This window comes from Amphibalanus amphitrite, unplaced genomic scaffold (genome assembly GCF_019059575.1).
Source record: "Amphibalanus amphitrite isolate SeventyFive unplaced genomic scaffold, NRLGWU_Aamphi_draft 001339F_arrow, whole genome shotgun sequence".
Classification (NCBI taxonomy): domain Eukaryota; kingdom Metazoa; phylum Arthropoda; class Thecostraca; order Balanomorpha; family Balanidae; genus Amphibalanus; species Amphibalanus amphitrite.
This window is the reverse complement of record NW_024882832.1, coordinates 50,974-65,498: the sequence shown is the minus strand read 5'-3', so window position 1 is coordinate 65,498 and position 14,525 is coordinate 50,974. Positions and strand designations below refer to the sequence as shown.

General features: G+C 48.0%; 1 protein-coding gene across 1 annotated transcript in view; it reads left to right on the top strand.

Moving 5' to 3' along the window:
* Nucleotides 1-297: 297 nt before the first annotated feature.
* The window catches only part of LOC122372281 (cytokinesis protein sepA-like), a 36,343-nt gene continuing 22,115 nt past the window's right edge, over nucleotides 298-14,525 (top strand). Inside the window, exons 1-4 of the mRNA XM_043349271.1 lie at nucleotides 298-460; nucleotides 4,811-4,963; nucleotides 5,272-5,699; nucleotides 6,050-6,083. Of these exons, the coding sequence (XP_043205206.1) occupies nucleotides 409-460; nucleotides 4,811-4,963; nucleotides 5,272-5,699; nucleotides 6,050-6,083 (667 nt within the window). The 5' untranslated portion in view covers nucleotides 298-408. The remainder of the gene's footprint in view (nucleotides 461-4,810; nucleotides 4,964-5,271; nucleotides 5,700-6,049; nucleotides 6,084-14,525) is intronic.

Below are 14,525 nucleotides of genomic sequence, written 5' to 3'. Positions count from 1 at the left end.
GTCATTAGGGCTGACTTCCTCGTAACTTCGGGCTAGTTTCTCCCAAACCGTCTTCACTGAAATCGGGAGATCCCGCGCCGGGGCCTACCAGACGGCCGTAATAGAAAGTCGCCCGTCTCCGCAGCTCTCCGTGCACCTCTGACGCCATTATAACGTCACCCCGCCCGCTCCAGCCACTCTGCGCTCTCCGTGACTGGAGGATGACGTCACAGAGTGACGTGGCCAGCAGACGTGGCGGTGCGGCCGAGTCGGTTGGCCGCCCGTCCGACCGGTCTCAAGGTCAGGCGCTTCTCGACCCGCCGGCTGGGGGGCGGGTGAGCAGTCGTCTGCGTGCGGCGCCGAGTGTGAGAGGTGTGAGGTCTGTGAGAAGGGTGTGAGAGCAGCGTGAGCAGAGGGCCTGTGAGAGGGATGGCCGGAGAGACCCAGCCCAGGAAGAGGAAGATCAGGGAGAAAGGAAAAGGTGAGTCCGGGGGCGTGGCTTTGGGGGAGGGGGAGGGCGACGAAAGGAAACGTTGAGGGTTACGAACGGGTTGCAACTTTCGGGGTCTTGTGTCGGGCTTAGTTGTCTGATATGTGGCGGTTGCATTGTAAGTATTCGAATGATGATGTATTGAACGTGACATCGATTTCTACGTGATTTTATATGTTCCATGTTGTGTTTTGCTTTTCGATGTGATTTTTATAACGCCTCTTTAGCAACTCGATGCGAACGCCAATCAGCTCTCGCCTCCCTATATGGTTAATTACTTCGTACATAATTGACACGCTCCGCCTGTAGACAGCACAGCTCGATGGCCGCCTAACCAACCCGCCGAGCCAGTGTTACCTTTTTGTCCACGAGATGAAGTCTCCGGTCCCGGTTACCCAGCGTATCACCGATGTGGTGCACTTTTGACTGTCGCACAATTTGTGCAATGTTACGTTTTGTAAAATGTTTTTAACGTTCACCTGAACACCATAAACACGTGATGCTCAGTTGTAATAGCAGCGGGCTTTCGATTTGAACAGCTGCAGAACTCGGCAGGACTGTGGTAGTTCAGGTGTTTTCGTGCTCACATGTGTTCCATGTCCCTGTAAATGTATTTTGTCAGTTGAGTGGCAGCCTCTGCAGTATAGGTAATTGTCATGAAAGGCGCCTGCAACAGCTGCAATGGAGAGTGACGGTCATGATGGTCGGTCAGCTAGAAGCTCGCTGTACCTACTTTTTCATTAATTGATTGCTGTGGCATGCCCTTATAGGTATTTTTGGCGCTGTAACACAAGTTTGCGTACCTTACCTAGGTATAGCGTCAGCTCTCTGGATAATTAGGTATGAGGCTGAGCTCGAAACGAGACCCTTCAAAAATTCTAACGGAAAAATCTAGAGGGCTTAGAGTAGAGGTGGCAAAATGTGGACCCGGGGACCCGGTCCAAAGAACCAGTCTGGACCCATATGGGTCCAGACCGGTTCCTGGAAATTTTCTGACGGGTCCAACCGGGTCCTACCATGAACTATACATCTTGCACACTACACATTATTGCAAAATATGAAGTGAATGAAGTGAATGTTTCTTGGCACACAGTAGCTCTTGAGAATTCCCAGTGAGAAATAGGCTGTTTTAAATGATGCAACTAATGATACCTACAAGTAGTTTGAATTAATTGACTTTTGAGGAACGGGTCCAACTGGTTCCGGTTCCAACTAAGACCGGGTCCGACTGGTTTCAGAAATGTCCAGCCGGGTCTGGTTCGAGTCTGGTTCCCAAAATTTTCATCTTTTGCCACCTCTAGCTTAGAGGGTCTTGTGGCTTCAACCGCAGTGTCAGGTCGGGTCACTGGCTTATGAGTCATAATGTCATAGTTCTTCTACACTAGGTCGAAAAATTGTCGCAACTTCGCAACGCTTTCAGTGCTGAAATGAAATTTACAGGAACTCTAGAGTTTTCGAGTCCCCACAACATTTATGTCTGACTTTTTAAATGGGTCACCGGAGGTCAGGTTTGTCACTTGACGTCACAAGTATAGGTCAATGAAGGAAATATGAAGTTGCTATTTTGGCGGTGGAAAAGAGCTTATACTTCCTATCCCAACCTCAGGCAATGAAATTTTGATTTCATACGCTTCTTGCACGGTCCGGTGCTTGCATTGTTGAACTTGATGACGTCATATCGGTATGACTGTATCAACACGAGCAAGGTCATCGCCCATCGGATTAATTTTTCGTGAATAACTATCGATTAACTTGAGCTAGTGCGTCGAGAAAGCCACCATTTAAGTCGGCAAGACCTGGCCAATCGATTGGTGTCCAATATGACTTCATTCAACCAAGATTGTGACCTTAGTGACTTTGACCTGACCTTACCTGATATAAGCACCCTAAGTTGACCTCGCCCAAACAAAAGTATTCATGCTGCGAGCCTAGCCATGGTGAGCGAATTGGTTCCAAAAATTGTAACTCTGCGACCTTTTTTTTGGAAAAGTAATAAAAAAACGAACCCCTATTGTAGAGCACCCACTTGACAGTGACCTCATAGGTATTCAGTTTACTTGAAACCCTAACATCAGATATCACTTACCAGTCGCTGCGTCTCGTATTAGCGCTCTCACTCGTTTTTTTTTTCTGCGAGGCACTACCTGAATTAGGCGGATGATAGGGCGACTGAGGTCTACCACTTCCTCGGCCGGGCTAATGTAGAAAATGCTAGGCATTTGCTATAGAATCAAATGTCCTAAGTATTTTTACTAGCCACATTCACGGCCGCAGCATGTTTAATTCAACAACAAGCGGAGTTTGTTACGAATTCCCGTCGGCCGGCAAACTGTGAATTGCCTCCTGGTCATATCATAACTTGCATAACTCAGGGCGGCGCGGGCTGCCGGTTCGGCTACTGTATGTGTCGGACGGACCGGCTGCTGGCTACCAAGTGATGCCAGACGGTGATGCTACGCGAACCGTGTCCCATGCTGGCGAGGGAGGAGGTGCACAGACCGTGACGGAGCCTCCCCCTCCCCTCCCTTCCCCTCCCCCTCTCCTCTACTTCCTTCTATCACCGCTGTTCGGTTGGGCTGGGATGGACCGTTTCTGGTCCGGTGTCTGAGCAAATAAATTGCAAGTTATACGAGAAATGAAAAAAAAAACAGAAACAGGAATATGGTATCATAAGTTTTATTGAAACCCATTCCGATTCTGGTGTTCGTAAATGTTTTGACGTTTTGCAGTTTTCAGGGTGTTTCGCAGCTTAACGGGAGGGAGAGGGAAGAGGCGAATCAATCGAGGACGTCCATTTTATTTTTCTTGATGGTGTACTGTGGTACACTACCTACCGAATAAAGTTGTGCCATTCGCACCTATACAGTAATCGAGTTAAAGTGACCATCCCACCTTAACATTAGTTTTGAGTTGAGATAGCCAAATTGGTGGCCATGGCCTGCAAATACCGGTTTGGGCACTCACAACATCGGAAAATGCTTTAATTTGCAGATATGGAATTTCATACTTGCAGTTTTCGGATTCTAAGGGGCTAACGCATTGGAATGCCCCCTTGGAATTTGTGACGTCAGCGGAGATCTAACGATTTGAAATGTTTTACTAAAACTGTTGGTAGCACGCGGCGGTAGGTATATGCTGTTTTGCGCGCAACAAGTGCCGCACTTTCAAATAAAGTCGAGCTAGGAACAGCGGAGATCCCAAAAAGTAAGCAAAAGTGAAAGCTTAGTATTTTGAAAACCAGTGATTTTTTTCGGTGAAATTTAGCAGATATTCATTTTTCATCTTTCCAAACCAAGGGACATCACTTTTATGCTAATTCATTAACTTTTTTGAAGGTGGGAGGGTCCTTTTAATCGATTAAAGGTAGTGTGCCACCTTTGAAAGATTTCCCATTTTATTTTTCCTAGGATAAGAAGCTTCTGTTTTTACCTAATATCGCAAAAAAATCAAAAATGGGCCTGGAATAGTGCCTTTTTCGCCTAAAAGTTTTTCGGTTTTTAGATATGTATAACAACTGTAGTGGGCTCACCTGCAAACAGGCGTCGGGCAACAATCGCGAATGCGGCGCACTTGTGACAATAAGCAAAGGTCATTATAGTGTTACGACCATACGACGTACGGGAATGAGTTATCAGCTGTCTAATCGTAGACAACACAATGTTGAGCCTTAAACTGTAATCCCGTATTGGTATTGTTTCTTTTATTTGGCTGTCGAACATTATTTATGGTTTGAAATATGATTTTATGTAAAATAATTGATATGAAAAAGCCGTCTTATAAGTTATGACCCCATTTCACCACACGCAAGTGGCAGAAATGACAATGATCAGCTGACGCATTTTTCTTGACCGAAGTCAGAGCGCGCGGCCCGACGCACCACGCGTATTTGGAAATTCCGACCTCGACGAGCATCAGAAGCCACCTAACAGGCGTGTTCGAAACCGCAGGAGATGATGATGAACGGGTTTATCGAAACTTGATTGGATGAGCATATCGGTAATAGCGATTTCAGTGTGTGCATTTGTTGTTCATAGTGGTGTGAAATGTGGTTGGGGTACGACCGACAACCCGTCGGGGCGAATTTCGCACTGGGGTACTCAAAATTTGAAGAATTTAAGACGTTTCCATGAGTTTTGAAGGTATGGATAAGTTCTAAAAATCCGGTTCTCCTTATCTGGGCCATTAACTCCATACGGTCCAAGAAAGCTGGCACACTACCTTTAAGTAACTCAACCGAACTAGTTAATCGAGCTAATCGAGATAGCTCATCAATAACCAAGCAAACCGAATAACGCTCCAGAATGTCTCCTTCAGCCGTCTCATGGCTTCCTGTCGTTTCAGACGTCGGCAGTGACCACTCGGGTGATGAGGAGCTGGAAGACTCGCCCGCAGGGGGCGGCACATGCGCCTCGGCCGTGGTAGTACTGCTTCTCGTAGCGGGCGTCGGCGTCTTGGGGACGCTGGTCTACATTCAGAGCGGAGCCGTCTCCTACGGTGAGTTATCCATTGAACTGTGATCAATGGTTTGGATAGGATACGTCCGGAATAAATCGACCTTCAGTGGTTTCCTAAATGGAATAGGATGAGTACCGTACCTACCCAATCCTGAAACGATGGGTGCTTTTCATTTTCATGTTTGCGACAATACCGCGCAAGTTGCTTATGTTGTGGGTTTAGAAGCCCACACACACTATCAGAGGGCTGTGTGGAGCTCTGTGCGCTCTGACCCCGTGACCCAGACCCCGGTGACCTCTGATGACCTCTGATGACCTCTGATGACGTCTGCCCTCTGGTGTCACCAGGAGGCCCCCCGGCGCCTCAGCCACCGCCGGCCCGCCCTGCAGAGGTGGTGGTGGACCGCTCGGAGCCTTTGGACAGCTCCCAGCCGCCGCAGCCGCATGGCGGAGAGGGAGGCGAGGACACCGTCCTCGCTGCCACCACCGAGTCGGTCACCGCCGACGACCCGGCGCAGGTGGCGCCACCGGGCGACGAAAAGGGGTCGCCACCGTCGGGTGAGCACACGGCGGGACCGGGTGGAGCGCCGCCGCCGCCGCCGCCCCCTGGCCAGGAGTCGGGTGAAGTGCGGCTGGAGGGATCGGAGGAGGTGCCGCTGGATGCGCAGCTGGAACAGCCGGTCCGCAAGGAGGTGCGGGTCCGCCAGATGCTGCGCATCCACACACACGCGGACGGGAGCATTACAGAGGAGGTGGTGTCTGAGGAGCTTCTTCAGGTGAGACGTCGTAATCGACGCGTCGGTGGGGAATGTGGATGTGTGGAGAGAGGGAAAGCTGCAGGGGATGGGCTGTTCTGAGGTGGTGATGGATGGCATAGCTTTTAGCTTTTGATCGACCGAGGCCTAGTTAAGCTCTGTTCAGTTCCTGGGTCACTACAACAAACCAATTTTCGGGTTAAGGGTGTAAGAGCAGATATACATTCGTAGGAGTTATTGTACTTACAATGAGTTGTCGGCTTTCATACGGGTTTTGAAATTTGTTTTGATGTTACTCCCTAAATAAGAACTTGATTAAAATGTTATGGTCGCCTTGTACGTACTTCACCCTCCGTTTTCGCCTGTTTCAGCCGGGAGATGAGGGCTATGACGATCTCGGTAAAGGTGAGCAAACGAACCGTCAAGTTCAGTGTGTTTTTACAGTAATCCGAGACCATATGACCGGTTATTGTGGCGTTTCGTTTCTGACTTGGATGTGTTATTTAGTTGTGAATCTTCCGCCATTAACTACGTTGCTTACGACTATATAATCCTCTCTGAGTATGAAATATCGATGCAATGTGGTATAGTATGGATTGCTCTGGTGAGACTTCGCTTTTGCCTTTGTGACTGTACTGTATTCCAAATGCTGTATGCTGTATATTTATTTATGCTGTAAATTAGCATATGAACACACATTAAAGCAAATTCAAAAACGACCTTTCCGAAATCACACCTCGGTCAGACTGAGGGACACGATTCGCGCGCCGTCACAGCCCAGTGCACAGAGCACCATCCCAAGCTACCGCAGTCGCTTACACAATTCGCTCGTAGAACAGCATGTAAGCTTGCGCCTTGAGCACCTTGTCCAGAGTCACCTCTGTGACGTGCGTGTCACTCACGTAAAACCACCGCCCGGCCTCCGGCTGCGGCTCCGGCTCCGTCTCGGGCTCCGGGGCGGGCTGTTTTTGATCCGTCTGTGACTCCTGTGGCGCGGCGGCGGGGTCCTCGCCCTCCCCGTCTTCCCGACCCTCCTCTGCGGGCCTGACCGGGGACGGTCCGTCCGTGGTCTCCGGTCGGGTCTGCTCGGCGCGCTGCCTCGCCCGCTCACACGCCACGGCGAACGCGTCGGTGACGAGTGTGGTGAGTCGCGCAGGGTTGACGGTGAGCTGGTCGTGACGGCGGCGCACGCGCACGTAGGCTGTGTAGTGGCCGCTGGTCAGTCGACCGCTGTGCTCAACGACACCAGACAGCGAGTAGAGCACCCGCCGCTGGCCGGCCCGCATCTGAGGCAGGTCCTGGCTGATGGAGGAACAGAAGGGGGCCAGATCGAGCCGCTCGCCGATGCACGTGCCGGTTCACCTTCCGCAGGCTGAAGCTGCACACCTCGAACCGCTTCAGGTGGATGGTCAGCACCGGCGGCGGACTGTAGATGAGCAGCTGCTTGCTGGCGTTGCTGTATACTGTGCCGAGTTTCTTCTCAGCTGCTTTTTCAGCCGCCGTGAGCCGTTTGTTGCGCAGCTCGGTGCAGTTGTCGCAACCGAGCTTGTTGTTGCCGGTGAGCAGCTCGGGCGCCGTGTACTGGTTAAGGCAGGTGAGCAGGCTGCACTCGCCAGCGGCCGCCTCAATGGTGTGTCGTTTCGGGAACTAGCGACCCGCGGCCGGGCGCCACGGAGAGGTGCCCGCCATAGGGTTTTGGGGCTATTTTTTCACGTTTCGGTCTGAATCGTGAAAAGTATTGGTCGTAGCAAATATGTTCCCTGGTTTCTGAATTTTCAGCCCACGTGGAATGCGATAGGACCAGAGTCATTTTCGCACAGACAAAACTGTGCCCGCGTTTTTTGGTCAAAGTAAAAATGTTCAGCAGCTTTTAACACGTGGGCCGCCGCAAAACAGGGTACACCGGAGGACTTAAGATTCAATATCTCCTAAACCATCATAGATAGCAAATATGTTCCCTGGATCTATGTAGACAATACTTTAGAGAACACTTCAGGCCAAAAATTGTTTCTCGACGACTTACACTCAGCCCGCGTTTTTGGCTTAAATGCAATGCAACACGGCAGCCGACCTTTAGGGCTCAGTTAGCGAGTTTATTTTTTAGCGAGCACTTCGAGCATTTCAGCGTTCGATGAAATGACATATTTTTTCAACGCAGTCGTTTCTTCATTTGCATCTAAACGCGACCTATATGATAATGTGACGGTATCGTCACACTAGAACGTGTAATTCATCGTAATTTATAGGGCTAATTCTCGGCGCACAGCAGCAGACGGACACCGACTAACCCACCATCTAAAGGCAGTTTGGCGAAGCAGTATCGTGAATCACAGCCGCGAGATGTCCCTAGCGTAGAACACCGTCTGTTTACCCAGTTTAAATACGTGATGTTTGCCCTCTGTCAACCCCTCAGTCATGGGGCTGGGGTCGCGGATGAATGGGCGACCGCCCGCCGCGCGGGGATCAGGGGGCTGCTCCCCTGACCCGGACCGCCGCGGCGTGGGGACGGTCCCGCACTCGCGTGCCTCACGTCGCCGCCTCACACCGGTCAATTACGCTGGTTTTGAGGAACCGCCCATTGTGGTGGTGGATGATCCAACGCAGACCATGCCAGAAGTCAGAACCCCACTGAAGGGGTGTCACCCGTGTCAGCTGGCTCAGACCCATGATATCTCCATACCGAAAGCGACGTTCCAAAGAGCAATATGCCTACCTATAGTAGGTATTATTGATGTTTAATTCGAGAATGTATGCATGTAAGTACATACCTACATGATGTGTTAAAGTACTCCAACTGTACAACTTTGCCCTCTCAGCTCGAGGAATAACCTTTTTTACTTAAAAGACAGAGTTTTAGTGACTTCACATTCGCACTTACAGCGGGGTCGAACGGACCCCCTCCCGGTTTTCGCAAATAATTCGCGCAAAAAGCTGCCGATCGCGACAAAACTTTTACTACCCTCGGGCCTCGAGTTAACCAATTTTACACATACTGTTAAAATTTAATGACCCTGACCCCAATGACCTTTGACCTGTGGTCTGATTCTCGAGACCATGCGACCGGAATCGCGAATTGGCGTATGTCGGCTGACATTATCCGCGCAATAGGGTTGGGACCTATCTGCATGGTCTGTATGTTTTGGTAAAATAAGAAAGCTCAGAATTTTTAATGATTTAATTTAAAATCACTTTGTTAAAAAAATGCCTAGTTAGCTCAGAAATTAATTATTTGTGACTGAAAACAACTTGCTTCTGATTGGTCGGGCTAATCATGACGTCACATGTAGGTATATAACTGTCTGTATATTTGGCGCAGTTGAGACATACATTTTCTATGTATTTTCCTATGGTAAATCGGAGTGATTGGTCGTGTTTTCAGTGTCTCTTTATTTTGCGCTGGTATTGCGTGGCTAAGAAGCTTTATCAAGAATGACATATACTAAAATGTTCCTTAAATAATGGAGCTTCAATATCTGTGAGTTTAATTGGCAAGCGAAAACTGATTTCGCTGTTATTTTATCTGGAAATTACTCATTTTTTAGGTCAATATTCAAAATATTTTACGGGAACAAGTTGGCACTTCTCTTGATTTTTGCACTCAAATCGCGTGCGATTCAACTGTATTGGAACTTACAAAGAAGCTTGGTGATTAATTAACTGTGTTGTTATGGCACTGTTTGCAAAGCATGGATAATGAAACTGTGCCAAAGACTTAGCTACATAGCAATGCCTCAAGTAATACGCAGGAGGGACAGAATCCAGAGTCGGATCGAGAAGAATCGGTGCAAATGCTACGAGGACCAGGCAGCTCTGATACGATGGTTAGTCGTCTCACTCCATTAGACCAGCTGATTTCTGACAGCACCGACTCTGATGCAAACATGGAGCTCATCTTCCAAGCCAGAAACCAGTTCTTTGATGGAAGATGTGATGCTGCCTCTGTCTCTGCTTTGTTGGCCACTTTGGACGGGGCGGAGTTCCGCTCCTTGCGCCAGCGGCTATTCGCCTGTCATCCAGAAATAGTTCCTTCGTTTGCTGGCCGTTCCCTGATTAGGTGCAATACGGGGAGCTGTAATCAGGGAAGTAACTTTTCATATGAAAGGGGTGCAGGTGCACCCCCGTCCCCCATCTACTAAAAGTGCACCTCCATAGGCTAAGCGGCGCCCCACACGCCGCCCCACACCGATTAGCTCTAGAGCAGATGGCGAGGGTGATTTCCCGGCTACATTCCATCTCGGCGTCGTGATGCTTGTGGGCTTGGAAAGCGTCCAGTCGTATGTAGAGTAGTGTAGGGGTAGGGTTGAGTTCAATAAGGTCCTTACATTTGAAAGGTTTGAACAGCCCGCAATCAGCACAACATACCACAAGTTAAATAAAAAACTACCAAACTCCGCCCAACTAATATTAATAAACATTACAGCCAAACCAATGGCCTAAATAAAAATATATCTCAAATCCTAACAGTTATCGCGGGTGATGGCGCCATGAGTTGCTTTTATCCAAAACAGATGCAAATAAACATGTTTGTATGTCCTATGTATGTTTGTTTTAAAAACGTTGCAGCGGCGCTGGGAACTGCAGTCTTAGATCTGGGTATGTTTGGCATCTGCAACTCTTCATACACACATTAACCCTATTTCGGACGGGGAGGCCTTTCAGGATTTTCTTGTAAAATTGTCAAACGCCGCGAGGCATTCAGCTCATATTTGGTGACTTTTCCTAAATGCTCATTGCGCACATCTCAGCAAAAAAAAAAAAAAATGCCGGGTCAGGTCAGGTCAGGTAACCAGAGCGGGTTTGTTGACCTCACCTCAGAAAAGTTTGCAATCACGTCAGAGCTTGAGTTTTTCACGAAGTTATTTCCTCTTATCAAGTCTTCAAAACAGTACCTGCAGTATGTGTCGTTTGTATATCTCAGAATTTTTCATCTGTGACCTGAGGTTAGGTCAGAGTCGTGACCTTTACATTGCAAGCCTATGGAAAAATATTGAAATGCGACCTGCCTCGAGTTACGAGTAAGCCAGTCAAAACTACCCAATTCTTTAAGAATTATGACAAATTATCTTATCTGTAATGATCCAGGTGCCATTTACTGACAGGGGCACCGGAGAGGGTTATCTGAGGGCGGGATCATGTGAGGTGATATCTACCATACACCAGTATAGCGCCTTTTGGGGCGACTAACGGAGCGAGCGAGGGGGTGAGTCTTGCACGCGCGAAATTTCGAGGGGGGTACCTCCAACTGACTTGTGCACGGCACCCTACTGACCGGTTTTTAGCGATGTGCCAAATTTGAGCACAATCGGCCCAGCCGTTCTCGAGATCTGGGAGCGGCACCCTGCACGTGCGCACGTGCAAAATGGGTCCCAACTGACTTGTGCACGGCACCCTACTAACTGGTCCCCAACCGTGTACCAAATTTGAGCGTCATCGGTCCAGCCGTTCTCGAGATCTGGAAACGACCCCTGCACGTGCGCACGTGCAGCAGCACCCCAACTCTGGCACATGGATATGCAGTGCCTAGTGGGTGCCTACCTACATGCCAACTTTCAGCGCAATCGGCCAAGTAGTTACCGAGATATTGCAACAATTACAAAACTGACACCTCTTCGTTTTGCACGTGGCACGTGCATAAGGGGTCACCCACATGCATCGGGAATAGTCCAATACTTGGTAGAAGGAATGAAGCTACCCTACAAAAATTACCGCGTGTAAATCGGTCAAGTGGTTGCTGAGATATAAGCCTCGCAAAAGCGTCCGCACGGCCGGCCGGCCGGCCGGCCGGCCGCTCATACTCAGAAATTTCCGTTAATCTAAGGAAAGACTCCGCTCGCTTCGCTCGCTCCGTAATCAATGCTCACAATACTTATAGGCAATGCTTACAATACTGTTACAATACTTACGATGAGACACTCTGCCGTTACAGTTCTAACTTCGGTTTCGAAAACCAACGTTACACACATTCGCTGCCAGCATAACATGTATTATTTGACAGTAACAAAATATAATTGACATCTGAACCCCAAACGGACCGCCATCCACTCAAATTTTATAACCCTGACCGGTAAGGGGGCGAATGGAGGTCATCTCCTGGGCATTACACTCAGCCCTTGCACAAAATATCTCACCTCACAGTGATCATTACAACAATATCACCGACTTGATAGTGGATTTCAAAGTACTTGCATCAGCTCTTCTTGCTATTGCAGACGATCATCTCCTCAGGGTAATGTTGCTCGGGACATGAACGAAGATCTTTTTCGGAGTTTCATGAGTGCTACTGCAACAGCCTGGCATAAAACAGGACTTGTACGCTTTTCCCTGCACTTTGCCCTTCAGTATATCACAAAAGAATTGTTTAAAATCCATCTTACGCTTCTTTCACAGTCTCCCTTGCCACCGTAGTTGAAGTGCTGTTGCTGGTAAGTTAGGGCACGGTAGATAGAAATTACCTCGGCACTCAACGCCTTCAGTTATTTTTATGAAAAAGAACAAAGAAATTATTAATAAGATAAGAGAAAGGTTAACAGTTTAATTGTAAATTATGCCAAATACGTATTAGAAAGAGCTTTCGCTCTTCAGCATCTTCCGATTCACCATGTTTTGCATTTGAAAATTCGAGGTACACAAAATGTTTACCACGCGCTCAATGTTAAATGGGAACAGTACACGGCAGAGCATCAATTTTTGACACTGAACCTGCATCCGTGAATGATTTAGCATAATTTAAAGCTAAAAACAGCGCGAATGGCAGAGTGAAACAAACAGCCTCTTTCACCTATAGAAATAACATGTAACCGGTGGTGCGCCAGATGCGCCGTTATTTGTCAACCGCAGAAGGTGACATGTGACGTAACAGCATCAAGAGCGTCTTTTTCAAGAACGTTAAAAAATATGTTTTCTATCTGTCTTCCCCATTTCTCTCAGCATAATGACTTTATGAGGAAATTGTATGCACCATAAATTCTGCGAAAATAGTTTGATCATTTCTATACATTCTTAAAAAATCGAGTTCCCAACCCCATTTCCAATCTTTTTGTGGTGTGGGTTTCAAGGTCACGTGAAGGTCAGGTCAAGGTCATTGACCTTTGATGACCTTGCTTCACTTTTTCGAGTTTTACATGTTTCTAGGGTAGTTTCTGGAGCTGATTTCGAATTCCCATTTGAAGATTTATGAAGTAGTTTTGGTGACCTCGTAACATGCTGTCAGCTGTCAATGGTGGTCAACACCTGCTATGGATGGCTGGCAGGTCTCCTACTGGTTGACCTGACCTGACCTGACCCGACCTGGCCTAAATACATTAAGACATCATAGGTATGTGATCAAAACTAACATGAACTACGTGTTCAGCACCCCGCAAAATTCCTTTTTCAACCTCACTTTACGAACTTTCAGCAAGTCCCGATTTTCCCGATTTTTTGGTCATTGACCTGACCTGGAAGGCCAACCAATGACATAAATAAGAACATAAAATTGGGTATCATCGGCTTACTCTCGCCGCGGGCAACACGCTCGTTTTTCTGCGAAGCCCTAGCTCCATCAGAGGCCAAACGGTAAGGAGGGTTCAACGGACCCCCCTCCCCTATACGTTAGACGCTGGCAAACACGAATACGGGCGAGGGTTAAAACGAAGGAAAAATATTATTACGAGCGAACGGACCGCGCAAGCCAAGCGAAATCTTTTTAAGATAACGGAAGGATATCAGCATTTACATATTATAACGGCCCGGCCCAGCCTGTAACGCTTTTAAGAGGCATATATGTCATGCCTCAGTAACCGTTGCAGTGGTTGGGCTGATCGACCTGCCGCCCTTTTTGTGGAAAGCCTATTTCCTCTAGCCTGTAATTAATTGCTCTTAACCCTCGCCGGCACAGGCCATTTTGAGTCCTTCGACGGCACAAGGGGGGGGGGGGGGTTGGTACGACCCCCCTCGCGTTTGGCCCCTGATGGAGCTAGAGCTTCGCGAAAAAAACGAGCGTGTTGCCCGTCACGAGAGAAAGCCAATGATACCCAATTTTGAGGTCCTGGGTCAGCGGTTGACCTTCCAGGTCAGGTCAATGACCCAAAAATCGGAAATATCGGCACCTGTTAGAAAGTCGTTAAAGCGACCCTCCCACCTTCAAAAAAGTTTATGAATTGGCATGAAAGTGATGTCGCTCGGTTCAGAAAGAGCGAAAACGAATATCTACCAAATTTCACCGAAAAATATTCACCGGTTTTCAAGATATTAGACTTTTACTTTTGTTTACTTTTTTGGGATCTCCGCTGTTTCTAGCGACTTTATTTTAGAAGTGCGGCGTTTGCGGCAGATGTTGCGCGCAAATAGCATATACCACCGCGTGCTACAAAACGTTTTAGTCAAACATTTAAAAATCGTTAGATATTTGTGCTGACGTCACACATTCAGAGGGGTATTCCTAAGCATTAGCCCCTCTGAATCAAAATGCTGCAATTTTGAAATTCAATATTTCCGATTTAAGGCATTTCTCGATGTTGTGAGTGCCGAAACCGGTAATTGTGAGTCAGGGACCCCATTTTGGCTATCTCAACTCAAATCTAATGTTAAGGTGGGAGGGTCCCTTTAAGTGTGGCTGCTAAGCGCTCTTCCGGGGTGCTGATCACGAATATTGTGTTAGTTTTGAATACAGATCTGATGTCGTTAAGCGTTTAGACCATGGTCGGGTCAGATCATGTCAGGTCAACCGGTAGGGGTCGTGACGGGTATTCGTAGTACCTGTCATCCGCCTCTGACAGCTTCGTAACATGTTACGAAGGCACCAAAACTACTTTGTAAATGTTCAAAGGGTTGCTAAATTCGAATTCAGCTCCAAAAACTAGCCTAGAA